Source organism: Alosa pseudoharengus, unplaced genomic scaffold (assembly GCF_046254945.1).
Source record: "Alosa pseudoharengus isolate Yale_2024_CS ecotype anadromous, Long Island Sound unplaced genomic scaffold, YU_APseudo_1.1 YU_APseudo_1.1_scf_9, whole genome shotgun sequence".
In the NCBI taxonomy this organism is placed as follows: domain Eukaryota; kingdom Metazoa; phylum Chordata; class Actinopteri; order Clupeiformes; family Clupeidae; genus Alosa; species Alosa pseudoharengus.
This window is the reverse complement of record NW_027468881.1, coordinates 13,749,324-13,774,871: the sequence shown is the minus strand read 5'-3', so window position 1 is coordinate 13,774,871 and position 25,548 is coordinate 13,749,324. Positions and strand designations below refer to the sequence as shown.

The 25,548-nt window shown below is 44.7% G+C and overlaps 1 protein-coding gene across 3 annotated transcripts; it reads left to right on the top strand.

Annotated features, from left to right (window-relative positions):
- Window positions 1-213: 213 nt before the first annotated feature.
- klhl17 (kelch-like family member 17) lies at window positions 214-23,724 on the top strand. 3 transcript variants are annotated; one of them, XM_076277322.1, is made up of 12 exons: window positions 214-376; window positions 4,320-4,581; window positions 6,641-6,762; window positions 8,383-8,604; window positions 14,824-14,940; window positions 15,485-15,698; window positions 16,430-16,574; window positions 17,223-17,390; window positions 18,196-18,284; window positions 18,855-18,928; window positions 19,058-19,239; window positions 21,308-23,724. In XM_076277322.1, the coding sequence occupies exons 2-12, from the start codon at window positions 4,368-4,370 to the stop codon at window positions 21,534-21,536; spliced, it is 1,776 nt and encodes a 591-aa protein (XP_076133437.1). In that variant the 5' UTR covers window positions 214-376; window positions 4,320-4,367; the 3' UTR covers window positions 21,537-23,724. The 3 variants fall into 3 exon arrangements, with proteins under 3 accessions (XP_076133437.1, XP_076133436.1, XP_076133438.1); XM_076277321.1 differs by lacking the exon at window positions 214-376 and adding an exon at window positions 724-1,399; XM_076277323.1 differs by lacking the exons at window positions 214-376; window positions 4,320-4,581 and adding an exon at window positions 4,639-5,490.
- Window positions 23,725-25,548: the final 1,824 nt, after the last annotated feature.

The following is a 25,548-nucleotide window of genomic DNA, read 5'->3' as shown; positions in this document are numbered from 1 at the left end:
CACAAGTGGAACTACTTTCAAATGTGTTTTCCATAATTATGTCCAGAACACCTCTAGGATAAAGTCGATTTGTTTGATTATTCTAAGCACAGGAAGCCCTTACGCCTAGCTTGACGCATGCTGTGAGACGGAAAAACGCACGAGCGTTTAGTTGAAGCGAAGTATTTTCCTCAGATATTAGCAGGCAGTCCAGTGAGAAGAGGCTGGGAAGACAGAAGATTGTTTTGGTGTGACATGTGGTATCTGTTAATGAGAAATTACTTTAATATTTAAAGAGTTATTTTCTCTTGAAATCACTCACTGTTTTTAAAACAAACTGGAAAGAATCATTGCTAGGAAAAGACAAGCGCTGCCCCTGCGATACAAACGACGGAGAGTGAGTCCTTATTTTCTTCTTCTGAGGGAGGGAAGGAAGAGCTACCTCTGTCATGTCACAGACCTCTGTCGGTGTCAAGGCGGGTAGATCTAAATAGCTTTGTCTGAACTCTAGGAAACGCTTTGTTTTGGCTTGCTGTCGGCAACAAACTTACCTTTGGGCAATGCAAAAGAATCTCATCGATTTGACAGCTGCGTTGTTAAACTCGCTCTGCTTTGCTATCGAACGTTAGCTAACACTTGACAAAGAGCCTGTCTTATCCCTGTGAATGCACTGAGAACACATGAAATAACGTTTTGATAACGTTACCGATCAAAAGGCAACCTCCTCGTATATCTTTTGGAAATATTGACTGCTTGTCGGTGTATTTTTGTGTGCACAAAGATTTATCTGGCAAAGACATCAGGCTTTCAAAATCAGCCAGTCTGCCTGCCTTGGGTTGAGTGCATTTGAAACTAGACCAGCCAACGATAGTAGTTCAAACGATTGTATGATAGTTGCAGAAGCTACGATAAACAACGCGATCTGTTGACAAATAGTAATTTAATTTATTTTTTGGTTGTGTTTAGTGTGAGGGATGGTTACGAATTTCCTTGACTGTACGGTGAAGCGTCTCCCTCTGTTAAGGTGGTTTAACAAACACGGAATATTTACCAAGGACATATTTGTCTGTCGATAGAATCGTTATCAGAATAATAGGATATTGTTTTATTGTTACTGGAAGGATGATTAAGTCAGTTTATACACAATACCCTCAGTAGTCTGCAGTGGTGGTCTATTTGTAAACCTCTGCAGCAGCAGTTCCACCTTAAAAATTGATGTCAGAGCTCATGCGGTTTGCATTTACGTCAACAACATACAAAAGCTCAAACTGAAGGTGTATTCATCTTTCATATGCCCCGCACGATTTTGATGCTGTATAGTCCGCCTAGAGAGAAACCGAAATCGGCCACGACCATTTTTTCTCCGGGAGCCAAACAAAGAGAAGACGTTGGAGACTCAAAGAACATCTGTGCCCATCCGGTAATTGTGTTTTCACTGAGAACCGTTGCATTTTTATTGCTCATTACTGGGATGCTGAACAAGGGATGGGTTGGGCTGCAGCTTAACGTCGCTTATGTTGTCATCATGTCATTGCTTTGTATGTGTAAAATATAGTGTTGCGACGCGAATGTCAATAATGTGTTGATAGGGGATGTTGGTTAAATACAGCCTAATTTTCAAAACAGTGACGAGAGACCCCATATAGCCTATGCGCTCATTTGTGGTGGCGCTGCCTTCCACCTGCATAGTCTGCTGAGTCAAATGGTGCTGGGATGTGGAAATCGGCATGGTAACGCTGTTTGCCTCTGTCCTCCAGAGATGTAATGACAGTTATACAGTCGTTGCCTTAGGTTACAACCCTCTTCAACCTAGATAGGCTACCACATCTGCTAGTGGAACAGGGCTGAAAGAGGCAAATGCTTGGCATGTAACCCCCTTCATTTATTAGAGATGAATGTAGACAATGCAGCAAGAGGTATATGGTTGATGGGGAACACAATGTGAATAATGTGCTACCTGGAATATTTGGTACGCAGTATCAGTAGAAGTTGGACAGGCAGTAGAATTTTATAACAATTAATAAATGTTCCCTGAAGCGCACCACAGGAAGAGCTGTGTTCAGTGGGTGCAGTAGGCCTACGTGATGGGAACTGTCTGTCTGGCCGTTGGAGTACTGACTGTTGCAACTCAACACTCAACAATAGCCAGGCTTTTTGTTATGGTTCAACAGGCCGTCTCCATGTGTGCAGAACACATAATATGCATTATTCACTGGCCATTCTCAGGTTGCACAGTCCGAGGGTATTTTGTGACAATGTAGTTTATTTTGAACACCTGAAACCCGGCCATTTCATCAAAGACACCAGATGGCTTGTTCTCACCTTCAGAGTCATGGCTCATAAAATGTATTTCTAGGATCATATGGGGTTTTCCAAGGTCAGTTTGCTTACTAATGAAAAGTTGCAATGCAAAACAGATCAGACAATTCAGTATTGGCTTTATTTGTGAGGCGGCAATGATGGTTCTGCACACCTTCAGGAAGCATAGACCCATTTATGGTCATTGTTGTTAATATGATTGGGCTTGTTAAGAAAGGCAGCAGACCAGACCATATTGATGATTTGTCAGATAACTCTCATCACCCATTTGAACTTTGAACTAGCTAACACATCAGATTGCACTTACACTAGTTTAGCTGTTGTTTTGTTCTAAGTCACCCAGTTGTAGAATAGATAGTGAACAATACACATTCAACAACCATTTGCACAATTTCCCTCCATTTCCATGTTTTAATGTCAGCTCGAACACTTTCAAAGGTTGATAATCCATTGAGCTCTTGTCACATGAAAGTCTGCTACTCTGAATTTTCAAGTAGCTATCCATGGTCTCACACCATATTGTACAGTAGTTTCCATGTATATGGTTCAGCACCTACTACATTAACTTTACACTAGTTTCCATAGCGATGCCGTTAATGGAGCTGTGCTTGCATGCGACTCGTGGGAAGATGCCTCACAGCAGGGACCCCACCGCTCTGAGCATCACATCACACCCCTCATCCATGATTCACAGGGAAGCTTTCCAAATGCTCTTTCTCTTCTACGCTGTTGAATATGAGGCTGTCCAATGTCATTGACACTCAGTGGAACATGTCTGTTAGAGAGAGAAAAAAACCAGCCTAGAAAGCCCAAAAATGGGCCAACACCCCAAGCGTCTTCCTGAAATCCTGAAAAACGTACTTATTAATTCTGTTTTAATTCCACTGTAACTGTGGAAAAGTCGGGGGCTCAGAAGAATAACAAGCTGTTGGTTGACTGATGATGCTATAAAGTATTAATCACCACAAAACAACGAGGAGCTGCAGACCCTGCCAGACTCTTGCCGTATAAGCGCTTGTGTGTTTCCTGCATACACACACACACACACACACACACACACACACACACACACACACACACACATACACACAAGCAAACGCTTCTCGTTTGGCCAGTGCCTAGTATAGCCACGCTCTGTGCTTAGTTTGGTCCTTCTCTTTAGTTGATTCTTTTATAGAGCGCTGCAGCCTTGGGCAACCATTAGGCGTTCTTTGTGAGGAATTTGCACTTGACAGGGGAAAGATGTTGGCTGAGAAAAGAGACAGAGAGAGAGAGAGACAGAGAGAGAGAGAGAGAGACAGAGAGATCTGGCTAGCCAGTGTTAAAGCGACCCTGTTGCCATGGATCTGTGGAGCTGGTCATTTAAAAAAAAAAGTCATGTTTGGGGTCGAGGCACATCGTATGTGTCCCTAGAACCTGCCTAAGGTGGCTTATTCAGCCTGCAACTAAGCCCCCTCTCCATGCCACAGACGCCGATGCCACACACACACACTTTCACCTCCACTCTCAGTGCACCAGTGCTTGCCTAATTCCTCCACCCCTTATTGCATCGTCATACATTATGCGTTGCATCTGAAATCAAAAGTTTATCAGATGAGGCCTGTGCCTTTGAAGGGAAGATATCAAGGAGTCTGCTGTCATCGGGCTTCCCACAGTCCTCTTTTCCGCCATCACAGCGTCGCACATATCGCATTAGCATTCATTCGTTCAGTTAGCAGGCGACTTTCATCCTTGTCCAGTGATGGTACAGTCAAAGAGGGTGACTGTTTCCCCGGCATGTGTCTTCAGAAGTAATTGAAGTAAACCTCTGACCATTTGCAGATTAACTACTGTAGTGTACTGTTGTACTGTTGCTTGGGCCCCAAAACGTTACATAGGTGGTAAATCTCTAAATAATATCAGCAGCAAGATCTGGTGTGCAGCTCTGCCTTTTTCCCTGTCCAGCACGTACGTAGAGTTCACCTGCTGTGGATGTGCTAGCCTTTTGTTGATGTTCATCCCTCTGCCCCCCCCCCCCCCAGTTGCCGAGAGTGAGGCCGAGGCCCGGGCAGCCCACGGAGAGCAGCGCCATGATGGAGGGCGGCATGCAGCTGCTCAACCGCGACGGCCACAGCATCTCGCACAACTCCAAGCGCCACTACCATGACTCGTTCGTCTCCATGAACCGCATGCGGCAGCGCGGCCTGCTCTGCGACATCGTGCTGCACGTGGCCAGCAAGGAGATCAAGGCGCACAAGGTGGTGCTGGCCTCCTGCAGCCCCTACTTCCATGCCATGTTTACCAGTAAGTATCCCAGATGCCCTTTCCCTCCCTCCCTCCCTCCCATCTTTTCTCTTTGTCTTACTCTCCTGTCGTTGTCTCTTTCAGTGTTTCTTTCTTCCACCTGTCTGTGTCTCTCGTTTTTTGTCCCTCCCTCACCTTGATTCCACTGCTAGGATGTGGCCGTCCCCTCGTCTCTTCCAGTCTCTTCCCTCTGCCTCCACCAACCCTCTTGTGATCATCCTCCTCCTCTACTCTCTGTGTTTACAGGAGTTCCCTTCTCTCTCTCTGCGCTTTATCTCCCCTCTGTCTCTACGGCTCCGCCAAGAGCCCCGCATCAGATGTGCGCGTGCGAGAGAGAGAGAGAGAGCGACACGCTCTCTCTACATGAGTCATTCCATTCCATTCTATTTAAAGTCCACATTCAAATTGTTGTTGTTTTTTTCGGCCATTTTATCTGGCCCCTACCCTTGAACTGAGTCACATATGGAATGGAGATTCTCGACTAAAATCTGTACCAGGCTGTCTGTTATATCCTCCATTCCACCAAAAAATAAAGAGGATTTTAGCGTTGTGCATCATCAGTATATGAGTTGACAGTGTTCTCTCCCTTGTAATCATAGCCCTTTTAAGTCCTGTCATGCACAGATCAATGTACAAACATCCTGCCTATCTGGCTGTATTCACTGCACTGAAGATGTCTCTTTTTATAGCCCTGATTGTAGCGGTGCAACAGCCCCAGCCCCTGATGTGTCCGTCACTCTGTCCAGTGCAGGGTGTCTCCGTCCTGTCTGATCTCATTTCCTTCCCCCCTCATCAGCCATCACCTCTGCTCTGTGTGCTATGTTCTCTTCCCTGTCACGCTCCCAGGTCGCCACCTGCAGAGCCTCTCCTACCCCCCTTCCTCTCCTCCCCTGCGCCTCGCACTAGATGGTATGTCTGTGGAAAGAGTCAACGTCAGGCAGACATTTTGATTAGTCTCTCCCAGCGCTTGATTACATGCTTGATTTAGCCGAGAGGAAAATTACTTGACAAAATGACATGTTGGTTTTTTTTATGTTTTATTTTCCCCTCTTGGAGTGATGGTTGTTTTTGCCTGAACAGACAGTTGCTTGTGAGCGTGTTACTAAAACGAGGCTACCGTTTCCCCTACAATTATTGTTTTTCTCACTGGTACAAAACAGTGTAGTAAGTCCAGTTGTAATAGAAAATGTAATGTGTAATGTATTACACATGGAAAATGTAGAATACTTTGCAGCAGTTACTATAGAAAAATATTTTTCGCCAGTTACCAAAACATCCCCCCCCCCCCAAAAAAAAAAGGAATGATGCCCATGTTATGCAAGTTGAGTCACACGTTGCAGCATGTGTTGCTGTTCACATTTTGCATGTTAAAAAGATGGTCAGGTATCACTTATTCCGTCCCTGTCATTTGTGAACATGTTACAACACAAGATCAATCTTCTCTTTATCCTCTAAGATCCTGTTGGGTTACTCTGCTGGCACTGAGCCCACCCTGTCTATTCAGTCATAGGGGAAACCTGAGAGCCTATTAACTGCATTGTGATTGTAGCAATGGGTGTGATGATCGTCTGTGATGTTGATGGCTGTTCATTCTGATGATGTGTGGAGACTTGTTCTGAAAAATGACATGAAAATATTTGAACCTAACTTTTGTCCCTCAAGAGGAATGGGATGGTAATAAATGAGAATGTATTCCTCACTCGGTGATTATCATACAAAGCCCCTTCTCAGCTTTTTAAAAGTGCTGTTGTAGACTTTTAGGAACTTATACACAGCAGCTCACTACAATCTAATTAACGGTGAGAACACTTAACATAATTACAATATCCATTAAATCTGCTGTAACTGAATTTGGCTTTGTTCTAGCTATGCTAGGTCTCAAGTGTTTAAACCTGGGGTGCTGCTTGCTGCATTGTCTAACTTGCAACCACAAGAATTATCTGAGGCTAGTGTCCTTGACTGAATTTGCTTTTTTGTTGCCTTTTGTGTGTGTGTGTGTGTGTGTGTGTGTGTGTGTTTGTGTGTGTGTGTGCGTGTGTTTGTGTGTATGATCATACAGATGAGATGTCGGAGAGTCGGCAGACCCACGTCACCCTCCACGACATCGATCCCCAGGCTCTGGAGCAGCTGGTGCAGTACGCCTACACGGCTGAGATCGTGGTGGGGGAGGGCAACGTGCAGGTGCGCTTTCTAACCCCCAACCCCCTCTCCCCCCTAGTCTTTCACCCTCTCTCCGACTAAGCAAGAAAAGGTGTCGATACTTTCTAAATGCGGAGGCCTGTGCTCTCGCGTTTCTCATTAGGAGCTGCGCATGACTCTGCTCCACTCGGCTCTGAGGCTGTATTTGGTGAGCATGTGCTGCAGCGTGACGGTTCCCCTAGGGCTGCCTCAAAGCTAAGCTCGGCTCTTGAGGTGGCCGCCCGCCACTCGGCTGTCAAATTCTCATCTGCAGACAGGAAGCAGAAACAAAACTGTGAAGCGAAACTTGTGGCTTGGATGCCCTACATTTGGACAACTGGACGTGGGAACCGAGGAACCATGAAGTTCATAGTCAGTACTATTAGTGTAGTATGTTATTGGATTATTGTAGTGTAGTATGATAAATGGATTAGTGTAGTGTGATAAATTGATTATTTACTTTCAACTGAAAACTTTTAACATGAGTGTAATAAACTGTTTTAATACAGAGGTGGTCACATAAATCATGTTGTAACTCTAAGCAAGTAAATTCACTCCCCAGTGAAGGATCCATCATGTTGCATAGCTCCATAACTGTCCTCTGGAACTCAACTAAGCCAGCATCCCTGACTGGCCTCCAAGTGCTAGTAACACAGGCCAGCATAGCCAGCCACTGTAGAAAACTGTCCAGAGCCAGCAAGCGGCCCTTCGTCACAGATCTGGACACTGAGACGGGCGTGATGACTATGCAGCCTGCATTTAGCTTTTGACCGTCTTGACAGGTCGTATTTAAAAATGGCTGATGCGGATGCACGCGTGTTTCAGCCGGGCAGCTGGCGTTCCTGGACATGGGGGGGTGGGGGTGGGGGGGGGTTATGGCAACGAGGGCATGAGGGAGAGGAGCATGAAGATGTGCCACTCAGCTGGACTGAGTCCCATCCATCAGCACAAAGAACCCCATGTGTAGAAGCCAGTATTGTGTGTGTGTATAGAGTCAGATGGGAGCATACACTAGTTCTAATTAAAGTTAAATGTATCTTGTGGTTTCCGCAGGAAATTGCTCTCATGACAGTTGCTCTCTTGATTAAGAGGAGCATACAAAACTGCACTTAAAAGCAGGAACTGTTCTGCTCAATACAAGAACAGACCATCAGAAATAGCTCCTATATAATGAGATTTGCCATGGCATTACGGGTAGTGCAAACATAACAGGAAGTTGTTGAGAATTGGGTCATGTTTCAAGATCTATGCAGGACGAGCTGGCCTGAATTGAAGCAGCACAGGAAACCAAAGTGACCTAACCACTAACAGTAGCAGCAGCAGCTGCAGCTATGGCTTTCTTATTGTTGTCCTTCCTCTTTTCCAACGTGTTCTCTTCTCTTCTTCTTCTTGTTTTTGTTCTTTTTTTTCTTCTTCTTCCTCTCATGTTTGGTTGTTATTTTGCTGCTGATGTTGCTACCAGTGGTGCTCTTGTTTGTTCTGCTATATGGTTGCGTCCTTCTTGTCCTACTTCAACTTCTTTTTGTCTCTCCATTTTTTCTCCCCTTCCTCTTGTTCCTGCTCCTCCTCCTCCTCCTCTTCTCCCTCCTCATCCTCTTCCTCCTCCGTTGTGCCATCTTGCAGACGCTGCTCCCGGCCGCCAGCCTCCTGCAGCTGAATGGTGTGCGGGACGCCTGCTGTAAGTTCCTCCTGAGCCAGCTGGACCCCTCCAACTGCCTGGGCATCAGGGGCTTCGCCGACACGCACTCCTGCAGCGACCTGCTCAAGTCCGCCCACAAGTACGTGCTGCAGCACTTCGTGGAGGTGTCCAAGACCGAGGAGTTCATGCTGCTGCCCCTCAAACAGGTATGGCTCGCTCGCTCACAGACAGATGCGCTGGACGTGGGAGTTCTCAATAGGAACACGCAGATCGTAGACATATGTGGGAGTTCTCAATAGGAACACACAGATCGTAGACATATGTGGGAGTTTTCTATAGGAACACGCAGATCGTAGACATATGTGGGAGTTCTCAATAGGAACACACAGATCGTAGACATATGTGGGAGTTTGCAGCAGACAGATGCTATATAGGCTTTATTATAGCTTTTGCCAAAGGCCTCCATTGTGTCCACAGGCTATAGATAGATTGAAGTAGGAAATGACGGGGATAAATGTGAAAGTAACAAAGAACAGCATCTCGACTCAGGATGACTAACTACCAGGCTGTGGCGGTGACATCACCATCTGTCTCCTGGATACGGTGCGTAGCCGTAGAAACTCGGCAGTCTCTGGATAATCATTAGAGGCTAGTGTCTGGGAGGTGACGGGGGTTAGGAGACATTTCCACTTTCCCCCTGCAGCCTATGTTTGCACAGCCTCGGAGGGAGGGAGGGAGGGAGAGTGAGAGAGAGGCCACCATTTTAGATGCTGCAGACTGCAGTAGCTGCTGCTGCTGCACAGTGCCATCTTGTTTTTCATCTCCAGCCATAGACTGTATAACACACACACGTCTTTCTCACTCTATCTCTCTCTCTCTCTCTCTCTCACACACACACACACACACACACACACACACACACACACACACACACACACACACACAGTGCCTCTCTATACAGTCTATGTCTCCAGCATGCAGCAGGCGAGCGAGGGACGGAGCTGCGCGTCAGAGGAGGAAGTGCAGCCATTAAGGGGAGAATTACAGGCCACACTGGATTAGAGCCAGAGAGCGCTGGCTTTTTGCATCAAAATAGCAAACAGAGAGAGAGAGGGGGGGGGCAGCTGCAGGGCGGAGTGGTCCTACCCACACACATGAGCCCCTTCCTGAGACAGAAACACACACACATACACACACACGTCTTTCTCTCTCTATCTCTCTCACACACACACACACACACACACACACACACGTCTTTCTCACTATCTCTCTCACACACACACACACACACACACACACACACACACATTGCCTCTCTATCTCTCTCTCTCACAAACACACACACACACACACACACAATGCCTCTCTCACACGTGCATGCGTACACACATACACACACAGGGCTCACACAGCCTGACCTTCTCTGCGTACCCCTGGAGTCTTCAAAGAGGATGCAGGGAGCAGGCTTGCCCTTCTCTTCTCTTCCGCTCCCTTTCCTTTTCTGTCCCGCTCTGTCTCACCATCCTCACTCCTCCTATTTCTGTCTCTGCCTCCCTCTCTCTTTTAATCACCTTCTATTCCTCTCTCGCCATGTCTATTTCTGTGGACCCCCCTCGCCGAATTAATGACTCGTTTTAAACAGACAGCCGAACTTTATGTGTCTGTGGCAGATGGAATGGCTATCAGGTTGTTGAAAGGCTGTGTGAAAATGCAACCAAGATAAACTGGAATCGCTATACAGTTTTCAAAGCCACATTTGGAGGTGGACTGAGAGAGAGCCCAGCCAGATTCTAAAAGATTAAATGGATAGGGATTAGAGATAATAATAATATTTTTATTACTATGTCTGAATCTGCACATGTGTCATTCTTAACTCAACATGGTTATACCAGAGAGAGCCAAGTTCCTGAGAACTGAGGTTAATGTTACCTTGGCAGGCTAAAGTGCCTTCCTGTTCCTGTCGTTCCGGTAGACTGTGCCATAGAAGAGTGGCTTTCTATGGCTTTTCACCTTCAAACCTAAACCTCAGCAAACTTGCCAAAGACGTTTTGAAAAAGCGCTGCATTTTTAATTAATTAATCGCTTTGTTGACAGCGGACAGCCGGCAAGTAGTGATCGCTTTGAAATTTTAGCGGAAGTTGCTTTACACGTTGGCGACATCTTGTGAAATGGGTTAATTATGGCATCCCAAATGCAGTGTGGTGTTGTTATCTGGAAGGTTATGGAAGTAGAGAATAGAGTTCCCTTAGTGTCTCAGTGCACTAGTCTCTGTCTTGACTCCTATTTGTCCTCTTCATTGTCACGTTTTTTCTCTCCTCCTCTATCTCCCTCTCTCGCTCTCACTGTGCCATTCTCTCGCATCAGACACATACTCACCCGTGCTCATGTTGCAAATCTGCATCAGCGTCATGTCAATCAGGGACATCATAATCCCCCCTCACCCCACACACCCCTTTACCCTTCTGTGTCACAGAGGTAGTCAACTTAGGTAGTCAACCAGTCAGAAGTTACAGCAGCCCATCAATCAGCAGGCATGCTGCGCGTCATAAAGTCGTGACTAGCCATGTCTCTCATAACTCAGGCTGCTGAGCTGGTGCATCAGTCCGTGTCTTACAGCGTCCGACTGATATGGCCTGACTCTCCAGGCTCTCCACTGTAGTATGTGTCCCTGCAGCAGTCCCAGGCCATCGTGGGTCCCTGCTTGCTGCTGCTGCTGACTGGGGCTCTGGGGACTGGGGTGGGTTGTACTGGACCCCCCCCCCCCCCCACACACCCCAAGAGATTGATTGGCCGCAATCCATTAGCAGCGGAATGGATGGTGCTCATGGAATGAGTGGCGTTGAACAGAGGAAGGTGGGTGAGGGGCTGTCATGTCCTTTCTGTGTCCCCCCCGTGAATGATAACAGAGATTGATGAAGAAAAACCAGACATCATCAATCTCATTTTTCCATCAATTGCATTTCTTTGTAAATTGTAAATTGACATTTACTTTCGGTCTCTGCCTCTTCCTCTTTTTCTATCCTACCTCATATTGTTGTTTCCTGTGTCGTAGCCCTGTTGTGGCAGAGGGAGATGTATATCCATGCCAGAGCAGTGGCTGGGCCATGGTCTCTAAGCTCAATGGGCTGCACTGCCTGCCAGAGATTAAAAACCTTAAGTCCAGGGTCACGCACATTTGTTTCTCTTTCACTGCCTGCCTGTGCCTCCGCTATCCTAACCACTGCCAAATAACACACCCTCATCCCCTCCCTCTCTGTCAATCACCCCCTCCTTCTGTATTTGTCTTCTCCCTCTCTCTGTTTGTCTGTCTGGCTCTTTATTTCCCCCCTCTCTCTCACTGTTTTTCTCTCTCTCTGTCTTTCTCTCTCTTTCTTTCTCTCTCTCCTCTTTCTCACACTCTTTCTCTCAGTCTCTTTCTTTCTGTCTTTCTCTCTCACTTTCTCACTCTCTTTCTCTCACTCTTTCTTTCTTTCTGTCTCTCTGTTCTCTCTCTCTATCTTTCTCCCTCTCTCTATCTCTCTGTCTATCGGTAGCGCTGCTCCCTCTCCCTGGCCTGTAGAGCCATGTGCTGGGGGATCAGTGTGGGCATGTGTGGGTCAGGTCAGTTGTGGACTTGCCCCGGAGTGAGAGAGAGGGCAGTGGGATTAGTGGCTGCTGCCACTGGGCCTCCTCTGCTGGGTATTACCCTGCATTCAACAGCTGTCAACACTGTACAGACCCAGAGCCACACACACACACACCAACACACACACATACATTCTCTCTCTCTCTCTCTCTCACACACACACACACACACACACACACACACACAAGGATACAAGGAAGTTTATTGTCACATGCATATAGTTACTGGAAGTAAGAAATGCAGTGAAATTATGTCTGGTGTCAGCCTATTTGTGCATTTATGGGGGGGGGGGGGGGGTAAAAAGTGCAGTAGAAGAGGGGTTTAGTAGATTAAGTGGCAAGGGCTGCATAAGAAAGGTGGGGGAGGATTGGGATGGGGGGGGCACCAACAAGGAGCACCCAAGAGCAACAGGGGCAAGGAAAAACTCCCTTACCAAGGAAGAAACCTTTGGCAGATCCACGGCTCAAGGGGCTAACCCAACTTTTGCACATCTCCATAGAACTTTTTATTTATTATTTTCTCCTCCATCTACCCATGTCCTTGATTGCTAGCCACACACACACACACACACACACACACACACACACACACACACACAGACAGACACACACACACACACACACACAGATACATACACACACACGAAAGCTTTCCTGTCTTAACAGGAAGTGAGCCACCTGCTGCCCGGGCTCATCTTTGTACTTTTCTATGGTGGCTGCTCTCAGCAGACGGGCAGTGTGTCCGGGACGCTCCAATTTAGGCTTTTCCTTTGGCACTGATACCAGATCGGATGCATCTGATTTCAGCCCTTACACCGCACTCTACAGGTGCTCTATTCACACTGTGTAGAGATAGATCAAAAATAAAATGGAATGGATCCAGCAAATCTCTGATTAACACCTTAATTTGGCGTGTCATTCTACCGTTCAGAGAAGAGAAGGCTAAAAGCCTCTCCCTCCGTGTTTTCCCCCTGTATCAACTGTTGCCATGAGTAAACAAAACTAGTCAACTCTCACTACACTGCAGACGTGAGCTAGCATTTTACACAGCTCATTTCTGCCTTGTCATATCCTCCTGTATGCATCTCATTAACTTTCTCATTAACACCCACTGTTGATGATGCATCTTTGGTTCCGTTGAAAACTGGTGGAAATGTGCACTGCTTCACTAGATAGCACCAAGGTTCAAAGAATTCTGAATGGAACTGGTTCAAGAACGCGTTTTCTTTGGTCGAAAAACGCCCTCTTGTGTGTATTTCAAACACTCATACCAAGACGGGCAGCTTTGATTAAAAGTGACGTGATTGTGCCAAGGCATTTTGGCCGGTGCAATCACACTTCCACAAAGACACATTTCTTTCCCTATGAACCTTGCCTGAAGCAAATGGCTATCTGTCATAAGCACTGACTTTAAAAACTTTGGACCGACACCAATGCAATTGCTGTTTGGCAAGAAAAGAACAAAAAAAAAGATAATTTCATTAATGGTGACTTTTCGGCACTGGTCATTAAGCAGTGTACTGTGTATTTGCGTTTGGCCTATCTCCCAGTTACTCATTTCTTTTGATCCAGAGGTCCGGAACCAGAAGTTTCTGCTGAATATCATCGTATAAAAAATATTTAAACAATTGAGTTTGAAATGGAGCGATTTACCCCTAAGTGGTTAATTAAAAAGAAGCCAAGTGAACTTTTAAATGGCAAACACACAGTAAATCTCCTGTGTGTCTCCATGAGAGTCAGACTAAACATAACAAGTCTGAGTAAACAGAAACTTAGATGTGTAAGCTGAGCCACGTTATGGCTTTGTTTGTGCTTTGACTGATTTGCTAGCGGACTGAGCTGCCGTGTTTGTCCCGACATTCCCAGCAAATGTGCTGAACCGACTGATGTGGTTCGTCTGAACCGGCAGTGTGATGGGCAGGGTGTGACGAGGCGTCTGGGCACGACGAGGCCTTTTTTACCCCAGAGCCTGCAACAGAACCGTGTCATGTATTAAAGCTGACAGAAAGAACACAATTAATATTCTCTTCTACAGACAACATAAAAACATTGGTACAGATCCTAATCCTAACTCATATATTAGTAATAAGAAATGTGTTTTATAATATATGAGTTAGGATTAGGATTGTACCAATGTTTTTATGTTGTCCTGAGGAATTTCTTGTGTTATGATGGAAGCTTGTGCAGGTGCATAATCTCTATCCTATCTCTAAAATCTCTCTTAATCTCTCTATTGGGTATACCTATCTTCATGATTGCTTTAAGTATTCAAATGGGCAGTCATACCTACTGGTCTTATTTATTTGTCGAGCTACGGACCATCAGCATACACAGACTCAAATTCAGTCAAGATTATCTTCCCTCATGTGTATTAATAATCACTGTGATGTTTTAAAAAAAATTAAATGTGCATTATGCATAATAAGTTGTCTATATTTGGGTGCTTTGATTGAGTGAAGTTGAGAAGTAGTACTCAAACACTGATCAGTGTATACTTGCCTGTATATGCTTCTTTATGTTTTCATATGAAATGAGCTCAGGATGTCAGTGAAAGATTGTGTCCTGTTTGCCTCTGTAGCCAGCAGTGGTGCAGATTAGCATCTCTCGGAGTGTACTTGTGAAGAACAGCAAACAGATGTGTTAGAGCTGGGGTGTTAGGGAGGTATAAAAAGAAACATCAGTAACATCACGTGTGTGTGTGTGTGTGTGTGTGTGTGTGTGTGTGTGTGTGTGTGTGTGTGTGTGTGTGTGTGTCTGTGTGTGTGTCTGTGTGTGTGTGTGTGTGTGTGTGTGTGGTGAAGGTGCTGGACCTGATCTCCAGTGACAACCTGAACGTCCCGTCGGAGGAGGAGGTGTACCGGGCAGTGCTCAGTTGGGTGAAGCACGACATTGACAGCCGACGGCAGCACGTCCCTCGGGTGAGTGACCGACACCACTGTCCACAGTTGCAGGCAACACCACCAGTATCACACTTACACCTCCTTCAGATCAGTATTACTATTTCAATATGTTTTAATTCTTTATCATGCCTCAGCAAGTCAATGATTTATTTAGAATACTTCAGTTTTGAATTGTACTGTTTTTATGTTTCATGAGATCTAGTTAAAGCTAACCGTTATGATTATTGCTTGGAATATTCATAATAAATATGGTTATGGTTATTTTTAATCCGTTTTTGGTTTGTGTTGTTCCTTCACCTTCCCTTCCTCTACCTCCACTTTTGACTCTTGTGTGTCTCTGGTTGCTCCCTTCTTCTCTCACCCTATCGTTCCTCTGAGTCACACTCTCTCTCTCTCTCCCTCCTACCCTCTCTACACCTCTTCACATTCCTGTCACTCACAATCTTCTCTCCATCCTTTCCCTTTCTTCTTCTCTTTTTGTCATCCTTCCTTCTTTCTCTACCCTCCATCTCTCTCTCCTCTACCCCTCTCTCTCTCTCCCTCTCCCCCTCTCCTTCCTCAGCTGATGAAGTGTGTGCGTTTACCTCTGCTGACGCGGGACTTCCTGATGAGTAACGTGGACACAGAGCTGCTGGTGCGCCACCACTCGGAGTGTAAGGACCTGCTCATCGAGGCGCTCAAGTACCACCTGATGCCCGAGCAGAGGGGCGTGCTGAGCAACAGCCGCACGCGCCCACGACGCTGCGAGGGGGCCAGCCCTGTGCTCTTCGCTGTGGGTCAGTACACACACACATACACACACACACATTCAATATGCACAAACACACACACATGTACACACATACACACATTCAATATGCAAAAACATATACACACATACAACATACAAACAAATATGCCCACTGGCGTACTTGTGTGCGTCTGTGTGTGCGTGTGTATATATGTGTATGCATATTGTATGTGTGTGTGTATACTGTGTGTATATATGTGTGTATGTTACTGTGTGTGTACTGTGTGTGTACAATATATACACACACAGTAACATACACATTCACGCATACAAAATACACACACATACAATATATACACACACACACACAGTACACACACAGTAACATACACACATATATACACACAGTATACACACACACATACAATATGCATACACATATATACACATGCACACACAGACGCACACAAGTACGCCAGTGGGCATATTTAAACTCATAATGATACCCACATACATACATTACACAGTTTAAGTATCCACATGTTGAGACATGTGCTGTACAATTATGTTAACTCACCTACTTAACTGGCTTACTCACTCTCTACAGCATTCACAGATGGCCTGTGATGCTCAGAGTGCTTAGTAGTAGTATGACATATACTGGCATATCCTGTACATATAACTCATGTCCTTTTCATCTTTGTGATTTCACAAGAAATTGATTCATCTGATTCCTTGAGCCTGTCTGACAGAGTTGTTTTTTCATCTGGCCTTCAGGCGGGGGCAGTCTGTTCGCTATCCACGGAGATTGTGAGGCCTACGACACCAGGACGGACCGCTGGCATATGGTGGCGTCCATGTCCACAAGGCGGGCACGGGTTGGTGTGGCGGCTATCGGGAACAAACTCTACGCGGTGGGAGGGTAAGGGCATGCCACCGTGGAAAGAGGGGGGGGGGGGGTCATGGACTTGCGCAACGAGCAGGCGTGGCTGGACTCTCCCAAATGTCTAAATGCTCGTGAGAGTCATGGGTCCTTTGATGGTTGTCTGATTGAGTTTCGGTATTTGATGGATGAGTCAGGTCAGCACTGGTCAGGGTTTTTTTTTTCCCTTTTTTTTTTCTCTTTTTGTAAAGCTACTCAAATATGCTGTAGCATTTTTTTTTTTTTGGTCAGGGTTGTTCAAGGAGCACAACTCTTCCAGTCTCTCCTATGTGCTTAGTGTGTCATAGACGAAAGCATCGATTTCAATTTCAATTTTATTTTATTTATAGAGCGCCAAAACATTACACATTACACATGTCAGATTTAGCAAATCTAGGTCTGTTAATCTGGGAAAATGAGAAAGTGTAAGAATATGGTATGTGTCTTATGGTCTTAATTTGAGATTTTAAAAACAAGAGACTACCACAATTCTAAAGTGTGTTGTTATTAGCAATGCCACTGTGACCTCATCATGTATAAAAACAAAACCAAAAGCAGACAAGTAGGTCACAAGTAGTTCATGATGATTCACCAGCGCTCACGTGCATCAGCTGGGCATCAGTATTTTCCCCTGATCTCCTCTCCCAGGTACGACGGAACCTCTGACTTGGCAACTGTTGAGTCATACGATCCGGTAACCAATGCCTGGCAGCCGGAGGTTTCCATGGGGACCCGGCGCAGCTGCCTGGGCGTGGCAGTGCTGCACGGGCTGCTGTACGCGGCTGGGGGCTACGACGGAGCCTCCTGCCTCAACAGGTACGAGGACCAGCCCAGCAGGGCCAGCAGGCACTCACGTACAAATTAGTCTCATTATGGAAATATTCAACCTCACCCAGTGACCTGATTTGGGTTTCTGCTGATGTGGGTTTCTGCCACATAAAAAAAAAAAGAAGCATTTTCATCAAAATGACATTGTGTTGCTATAGAGGATGCATTCTCCACTATTCTCCCACAGTTGCTGCACTGTGTATTTTCCCTGTACTACACAGAGCCAGTAGAGCTACAAGCCTTACAGCCGGCCTACACCAGGTGCACAACTGAAACGTTCCATTCGCTGAGCTACAAAATAGACCACCGGTGTAATTGTTTTGAATGTGCGCAGCGCTTTTGCATCTGGCGTAGCCAGCTTGATTGTAGTGGAAGCTAACTGTAGCAGCATACGCTCCGCAAACAAAATGCTTCAGTTGTGCGCCCGGTGTAGCTCAGCTGTTAAAGGTATGTATGTAATCTCGAGTTGGAGATTCAGGTAGAAGTTGCTGAAGCCTATTGTGGACATTCTTTGACTGCCAATCAGAGTAAAGTTCATTTAATTATTTGTGTGGGTGCCAGATAAAGATGAGGGGGGTAGATGTCTGCTTAAATGGGCCAGGTTATTCCCTAGCCTAGTTATAGGTTTGCAAATGGGATTGTGAAATAGCATCTGAGCATGTTTTGACAGACCAAAGTTGCATACTTTCTATGTTAACATCAGAGAAGAACATCAAATTCTCAGTTAATCCATTCTATGTCATCTTTAAAGGTATGTGTGTAAATTCCTCCTCTCTCCTCTGTGTTGCTGCAGTGCTGAGCGGTACGACCCTCTGACCAGCACGTGGACATCCATCGCTGCCATGAGCACCCGCAGGAGATATGTCCGAGTGGCTATGTTAGGTCAGACACAAATCCTGCAGCTCTCACAGTTTCTTTTTTTAAAGTATATTTTTTTTTTTTTTTTTGCCTTTTATTGATAGAGGACAGTAAAAAGTGACTGGAAGCTAGTTGGAGAGAGATGGGGTGGGATCGGGAAATGACCCAGGTCACCCGGAGCCAAGGTGGTGTGGACTGGACACTGTAGCCAGTTGTGGCACAGCGCCCCCCCCCCCCCCCCCCCAGCTCTCCCTGTATCTGTGCATTCATTTATGAATGTGTCTAAAAGCTGTTCTAATTTATAGGGCAATTCCACGCAAAACTGTCACGTACATAACGCCAACTAAATGCCATGGTATTTGTATGATGCGAATGATTATATGGAAAGTTTTTCATGTAAATTCTACAACCAAGAAGAGTGATTGCTCAAATTTCATGTAATCATCATTCACATCATACCATACCATGGCCATGGCATTGTGTTGGCGTTATGGACGTGACGTTGAAATAAATCATAGAGTAGTGATTTTCTTGTGTTCTAATTGGCTAATTTTCAATCCTGTTTCTGTGTTTTGCTTGTGTGTGTATTTCCAGATGGCAGTCTGTATGCTGTTGGTGGTTATGATAGCTCCTCCCATCTAGCTACAGTGGAGAAGTATGACCCTCAGGTACAGCAGCTGACATTTACAAGAGCCCAAAGAAGAAAATTTTTACTGCCTCTCTTAGACTCTGAGTCTGAGTTTAAGTAAGACGCAGTCTGGGTTTGTGTGTGTGTGTGTGTGCGTGTGTGTCCTCAGAGTAACACCTGGACCGCCATCGCCAACATGCTAAGTCGCCGCAGCAGCGCTGGGGTTGCCGTGCTGGAGGGGATGCTCTACGTCGCCGGGGGTAACGACGGCACTAGCTGCCTGAACTCGGTGGAGCGCTACAACCCCAAGACCAACACGTGGGAGGGCGTGGCGCCTATGAACATCCGCAGGTCAGCAGAAAGCTTTTACCTCACTAGTTCATCACTTTATCTTTGGTTTTCCTGCAGCCTGCATAACTTTGTTCAAGTATGATATCATGATGCTCTCATCATTAAGTACTCTGAAGGCCAACGCCTACTGGCGGCGTCTGGCGTGTGTCAAGTGACACCAAAGTTTAGAACTCCATTACTTTTAATGGAGCAAAGCCCACTGGCGTCATCTGACACCAAAGTTGGTCAAAGAGTGTCAAATCCATAGACACACCAGTGGGCATTGGCCTTGAGACATATAATTGTTACATATTCTAAACCGCCTCCCTTGTACATTATGAAAAGAGGTGGTTGAATCAGTTGAACAGTCCCTTCCCCTCCGATCTTCTCTGAAGGTCAGATATCTTCCAGAATATCCAAGCTTTATATTAGGTGAATACCTTGATGTGAAGCTTTTGAAGCACAAGGACATGGATGTGAGGGTTGGCCATATACTTCTAAACTTCTCTATATGCTCCAGGCAGCAGTAGAGGCCTATGTAGGTGTACGATGCTGTTTGCCTATGCTACTGCAGCTGAGTGCATTAGTGAGGAGCTGATGGAGATTGATCTAAAATACCACTGGCTTTGTTTCCTCCCTCTATATTTCACTTACTCGCTCCATTCCTCACACACACACACACACACACACACTCACATACACACTGTGCGTAGCTCCTATCTGGATATGGATGAGAGAGAATAGCTTTGTCACCAGAACTGGAGCCAGCTCATGAATAAGCCAGAGCTGTAAGGAGCACAGTCTCTAATCTCTAGTCTGATCTAGTCATAAAAGAGCTTCCTCTTACAAAAATAGGCCACGTGCTTGCTAGTGTCTTCTTTACCTTCGCTTCAGTTTTCAGATGTCTTCAAAAGCCTCCTCCTTTGATCCCTACAGTCCCATAATGCGGTTATTTAACCTTAAAATATAAGGCTCAAACTCATTCTGATGCTACACTGACTTATAATATGAAGTCTCGGACATTGCCAATGCATGCCTAGAACGTTTGATATTGCACTACAGTATGTAATTTAATCGGGTAGGATCATGACCCCTTTTTTCGGTTTTTTGGCTAACTAGGTACCGTCTTAGCACTAAGAAGCGTCAAGGGGCATATAAATTCTATAAAAATTCTTCCACGTTTCATTAAAGCCTATTGTAATTCTTATACCAGGCCAATGCTCTAGTCTAACATGATGTTCATCGTTTTATAGGGCTAAGCTTAATTTCAGACATGGGCCTATGTGAAAATACAGGTGCATCTCAAAAAAATAGATTACAGTGTAAAAGTCCTTTGCCCTGCACAGACTGAGAGATTAAAGGCTCAGGAAACCATTGCCGGTGTTTTGACTTAATTAGCTGATTAAAGTAGCCTAGAAATCTAGACGCGCCCTGCTGCCAGGGCTAGTCTAGCAACTCTCCGTTGACTTGTGAGCTCTAGAAATCGAAACTAAATCTGGCATTGAAATCGTGTATAGAGTCGTTTGTTGGGCTTAACATTATGATTGATGGCAGAGTTGAAACGGTTTGGCTTGAACTCCCTGCTACTTAAAAACAAATATCCTATTGCGTCCTATTGCGTGCAGAGGGAATTTGAAAGACAACTGATTATCCCGACCCTCGGACTGAGCACTGCGAACGGTGAGTGCCCAGACCCTACATTATAATGTGGGTCTGGCTCGCCAGGCTATGATTAAAGCTCATCTCACGTCGACTTTTCTGTATCATAAATTCTTTATTGTAATATTTTGAGATTATGGATTTTTGATTTCCATGATCTTTAAACCGTAATGATGAAGATTAAAATAATCAAGGTAAAAACGAAAAATGGCTTGAAATATTTCATGTGTAATGAATCTAGATTATTATGAAAGTTTCACTTTTTGAAATAAATCACGGGAAGAATGAACTTTTCCATGATATTCAAATTTTTTGAGATGCACCTGTAGATAATTATGTGTAACAACAGCTTCAAACATTTCTGATAACTTTAGACAGATTTTCTCCCTTGCTTTAAGCCCTGGTTTGGTGTGTTTTTGGTCTTGCCCAGGAGCACGCACGACCTAGTGGCCATGGACGGTTGGCTGTACGCGGTGGGGGGCAACGACGGCAGCTCCAGCCTCAACTCCATCGAGAAGTACAACCCGCGCAGCAACAAGTGGGTGGCGGCCTCCTGCATGTTCACGCGGCGGAGCAGCGTGGGCGTGGCCGTGCTGGAGCTGCTCAACTTCCCGCCGCCGTCCTCGCCCACGCTCTCCGTCTCCTCCACCAGCCTCTGACAACGAGTCAAGACCCGGCTGACCGCCCCCAGTCTGCCCTGCGTGGCCAAGCGACGCAACTGCTCCGTCTGAAGAGGGGTGGTGGTGGTTGTGGTCGTCCACCACCCTTGTCCATCGAGTGGTCCTCACACCTTTCTACGTAAGCAGGGGGAAGCCAACCTGTTCAAAGCTCAACCTCAACACCTTCTGTCTGTCGATGGTTGGTAGAAGCATTCCTGGGAGAGGGAGAGGTAACGATAAAAGAACAAAAAAAAAATCACAAAAAAAAGAGAAAAATATCATAATAACTTAAAATGTACTAAATTAAAAACCCCTTACTGCCTTGAGAATTAACCTCACAGACCCTCCCACTCCTGTCTACTTCCTCTTCCCTCTGCCTCGTACCTTGCGCTTCAGCGTGCAGCGCAACGATACGGTCACTTCATTTGCGGTCACTTTAAAAAGTGTTATGTCTTGTGGATTTGTATTTTGTTTTACCCACTTCTGTGTTTGTTCTGTGTCTAATTTAAAAAAAAAAAGATATCATGATATTGCAATAATATATAACTCGATGAATGAATGAATGAATGATTTCACCTAGGAATGTCGCTATAGGCCGGATCTGCCATGCATGTTTTCTGAGATTCCTTTCTGGGCAGAAATTTCAAACGTGAGGGGAAAAAATTGTGTAGTGCTACCATGCCACACTAGGTGGCAGAGATGTGCAATGTTTCCCACTCTCGATGCAGACATGCATGGACACTAGGAGGCAAAATCTATGCCTCCACACTAAACTAAACGGTTCACAGAAGCTGAAAGGTTTTTATTTTTTATTTTACTGTACTTGTATTTTCTTATTGGTGACGTGAAAAATCGATAGGAAAAAAAAGAATTTTAAAGATACGACTCGGAGGTTCAGGTTGACCACTGCTGCCCTTTTGAAGGAAGCCATATAGTTTGTTTCATTAGCTGTAGTGTTCAGTAATGAGCCATCGAGAGATTAATCATGGATGTGATCAGACCTTTTTTCCATAATCCGTTACGAAACGTGGTCGTAACGTGGTCATAACATTTAGTCCGAGACTTCTCCTCTTCGAGAAATCTCTGACTCATTGATATTCTTTTAAGTTGTGAAAAAAATGGTTTGCAGTGTCCACAGGTACAGAATGGGTGTCTTAACTAACCCATTGGATGACTTCACATCACTCTGTGGAAAAAGAGAAACCTCCTGCCTTGTAGTCACACACAGCTTAAGTGCTGACCTAACAGTGTACTGTCTTTTATGGGGCATACCTCAGCCACACCACGCACAGGGCTTGGCAAGGAGCATGTTGAGTCGCACGTTTCCTTCAGTGTGTACTCTTTTAAGCTTGCCTCTGTGCACATTGTAAGCTCTACAGAGTCAGTGGCCCCAGTTGTCCGTGATTGTCAACGCATTACATGCAGAGCTGTTTATTTCTCTGAGGAAAAGTGTACATGAAAGCGAGAGTTTTGAATGTTTTTATGTTTTTTTTTTTTTAAGTTCAGTGTGGAGTGCTTTGGGAGAACTAGCAGGGCAGTGGCGTTGTTATGCCACTGGATACGTCAGGTTAAAACGCACAGGTCCGTCAGAGCTGGATTTATCAGTGAAGGAGTTTCTTCACACGGTTAGTGTTGTGTAGTGTCAATAAAACAATGTAGCATAATACAGCACGATTGCAAACTTCTAAGAAGTTACAAGTCTTTTTTTCCTTTTTTTGAAGGATTTTTGTTAATGTAAACTCAACCAACTACAGGTCAGTAGAGAAAGGCTACATACATATGAAAGTGTGGAAGGTTCCAGAAATATTTATAGCATTTATGGGTCTTGTTCACCATGAGATCAACAACAACAGTGAACATAAACTGTAATAAGACCCAATACTACAGCCTTTCCAAAATGAAAATGCAGAAAGACAACAAAAAGAAATATGTACATAACCAAATACCTATAAAACCTGACTTAACATTTTTGTGCAATGTTGAAGAAGTAAAAGTGAGCTTCATTTCTGTTGAAAAGAATTGTTGTTTGAATGTCTTGTGGTGTATTGTTTATTTATATTGTGATGTTATGTTTGTTATATTTATGAAGAAACTGAAAAAAATATAAATGATTTTTTGCACTATTGTTAAATGGAGCAATACACTGCTGTATAATAATTATAAAAGGAAAAGAATAAATCCTATTCCAGGTGAGACATCAAGTTTTGTGGACTCCTTCTTTATGAGGATTAGTACGCATTTTGGTAGTAGTCACAATCGAGGATAAGTAATCTGATTTTGTAGACCACAATAAGGTAGGAGGGCTGTTGAGAGAAAACACTAGCACCAATTTTAGTCAATTTTGTTGAGTAGCCATTTTAATAAGTATTATTGAGTTGTGTTGGTGAGAGAGAGCCCATTGTTCAGCGACTCTAGTGAAAGAGCAGAGTTGATACAGCTCTCTCTTTCTTTCCCTCTCTTTTTGTCTCTCTCTCCTGCACTCTATCCCCCCATCTCCACTCCCACTCGCTCCAAAACTGATCCCACAGGACAGCTGAGCACTCTCACTTTACCCTCTCTGACCTCAGTCACATGGCATGCACACCTGTGCAATGTGATGTTTAAACACACACACACACACACACACATCTAATACGGGCTGTGTGTTTTAGCGGTACAATTTTGCTGAAGACTGTTGCCTTGAGTAAACAGAGGAAATTCTTTGTTTTGAAATGACATCCACATTGACAAAGTGATGATGTAAAAGATTAATAATTGTACATATGATTAGGCTGAACAGTGATGGACAAAGTTGCAAGGTCCATTTTTTTTACTCTGATATAGGACGTATTTTTACTAGGGCTGTCAATCAATAAAAAAAAATAATCAAATTAATTACATACTCTGTGATTAATTAATCTAAATTAATCACATATATAATTTTTACTGTGAAAGTATATTAAATATTTAAATTCAAATGAATCATTGAATAATCCGCATTAGTGACATTAAAGTTCAAAAACTATTTTATTATTATTTTCACTGTTCAAATAATTTCCATAATAATCTATGATATGACCTAATATGCTGAGGAAATAAATTCAAAAGTGCTTCGGGAAGAAGTTTTTTTTCACATGCAAGGCATTTCAGGCCACAGATATAACCTAGGGGACACAATGAAAATAAATTAACACTCCCCTCAATGTCAACACTTATTTCTTTGCATTGATGTGCGACTATAGAGTTGATGAACTCCGGTGATATGCAAATTCCTTGCTGCAGACATCGCAGAGGACTTTATTTTCAACACTTTATTTTTTATCAACACCATCAGGCTGTTTTTTAAAAGTAAATGTTCCAATCAATGATCCAGGCAGCACGTTTTCTTCTCTCTCCTTCATTTTACAGTCTAATTTTTACTGACTAGAACGGCTCGGGGTCAAAGGTCATACGGAATCGATTAATCTGCACTAATTTTTTTAATCAGGTTTTTTTGTCAAATTAATTAATCGAAATGAATCAGTCATTTTGACAGCCCTAATTTGTACAGGGTTAACTTACAGGGAAATGTGAGGCAGACAGCGATGACGTGCCTGCATCACTGTTATTGTTATTGCTTAATATTTAGCTTTGTTAAAACGTATAAGAAAACTGTTACAACACAATGAAACTCCAGTTCCATGTAAAACCTGCCATTTCTCTTTTCCTGTTTTCCTCATTCACCACGGAAGGAGTAGAAGCATCAGTGACCACACTGCTCTGTTGATGGACTCCAAATGATTTGTTTGTTTGCACGGTCTGACGGCTGAGATTGGCGGGGATGCGTGTCTCTGCGTATGCCCCCGGAGTCGGAGCCTTGCCGCCTGCCAGCCAATGTGTGTGTGTGTTGAGGGGGATAATGAGTTTACAGCCTGGACACGCAGACGCAGGCACAGCTATGTAGGCCGGCCTAAAGCCAGCCCTGCCTGCTCTTGATCTTCCCTCCTCGCAGACACACACACACACACACACACCATAGCCTACCCCTAGCGCC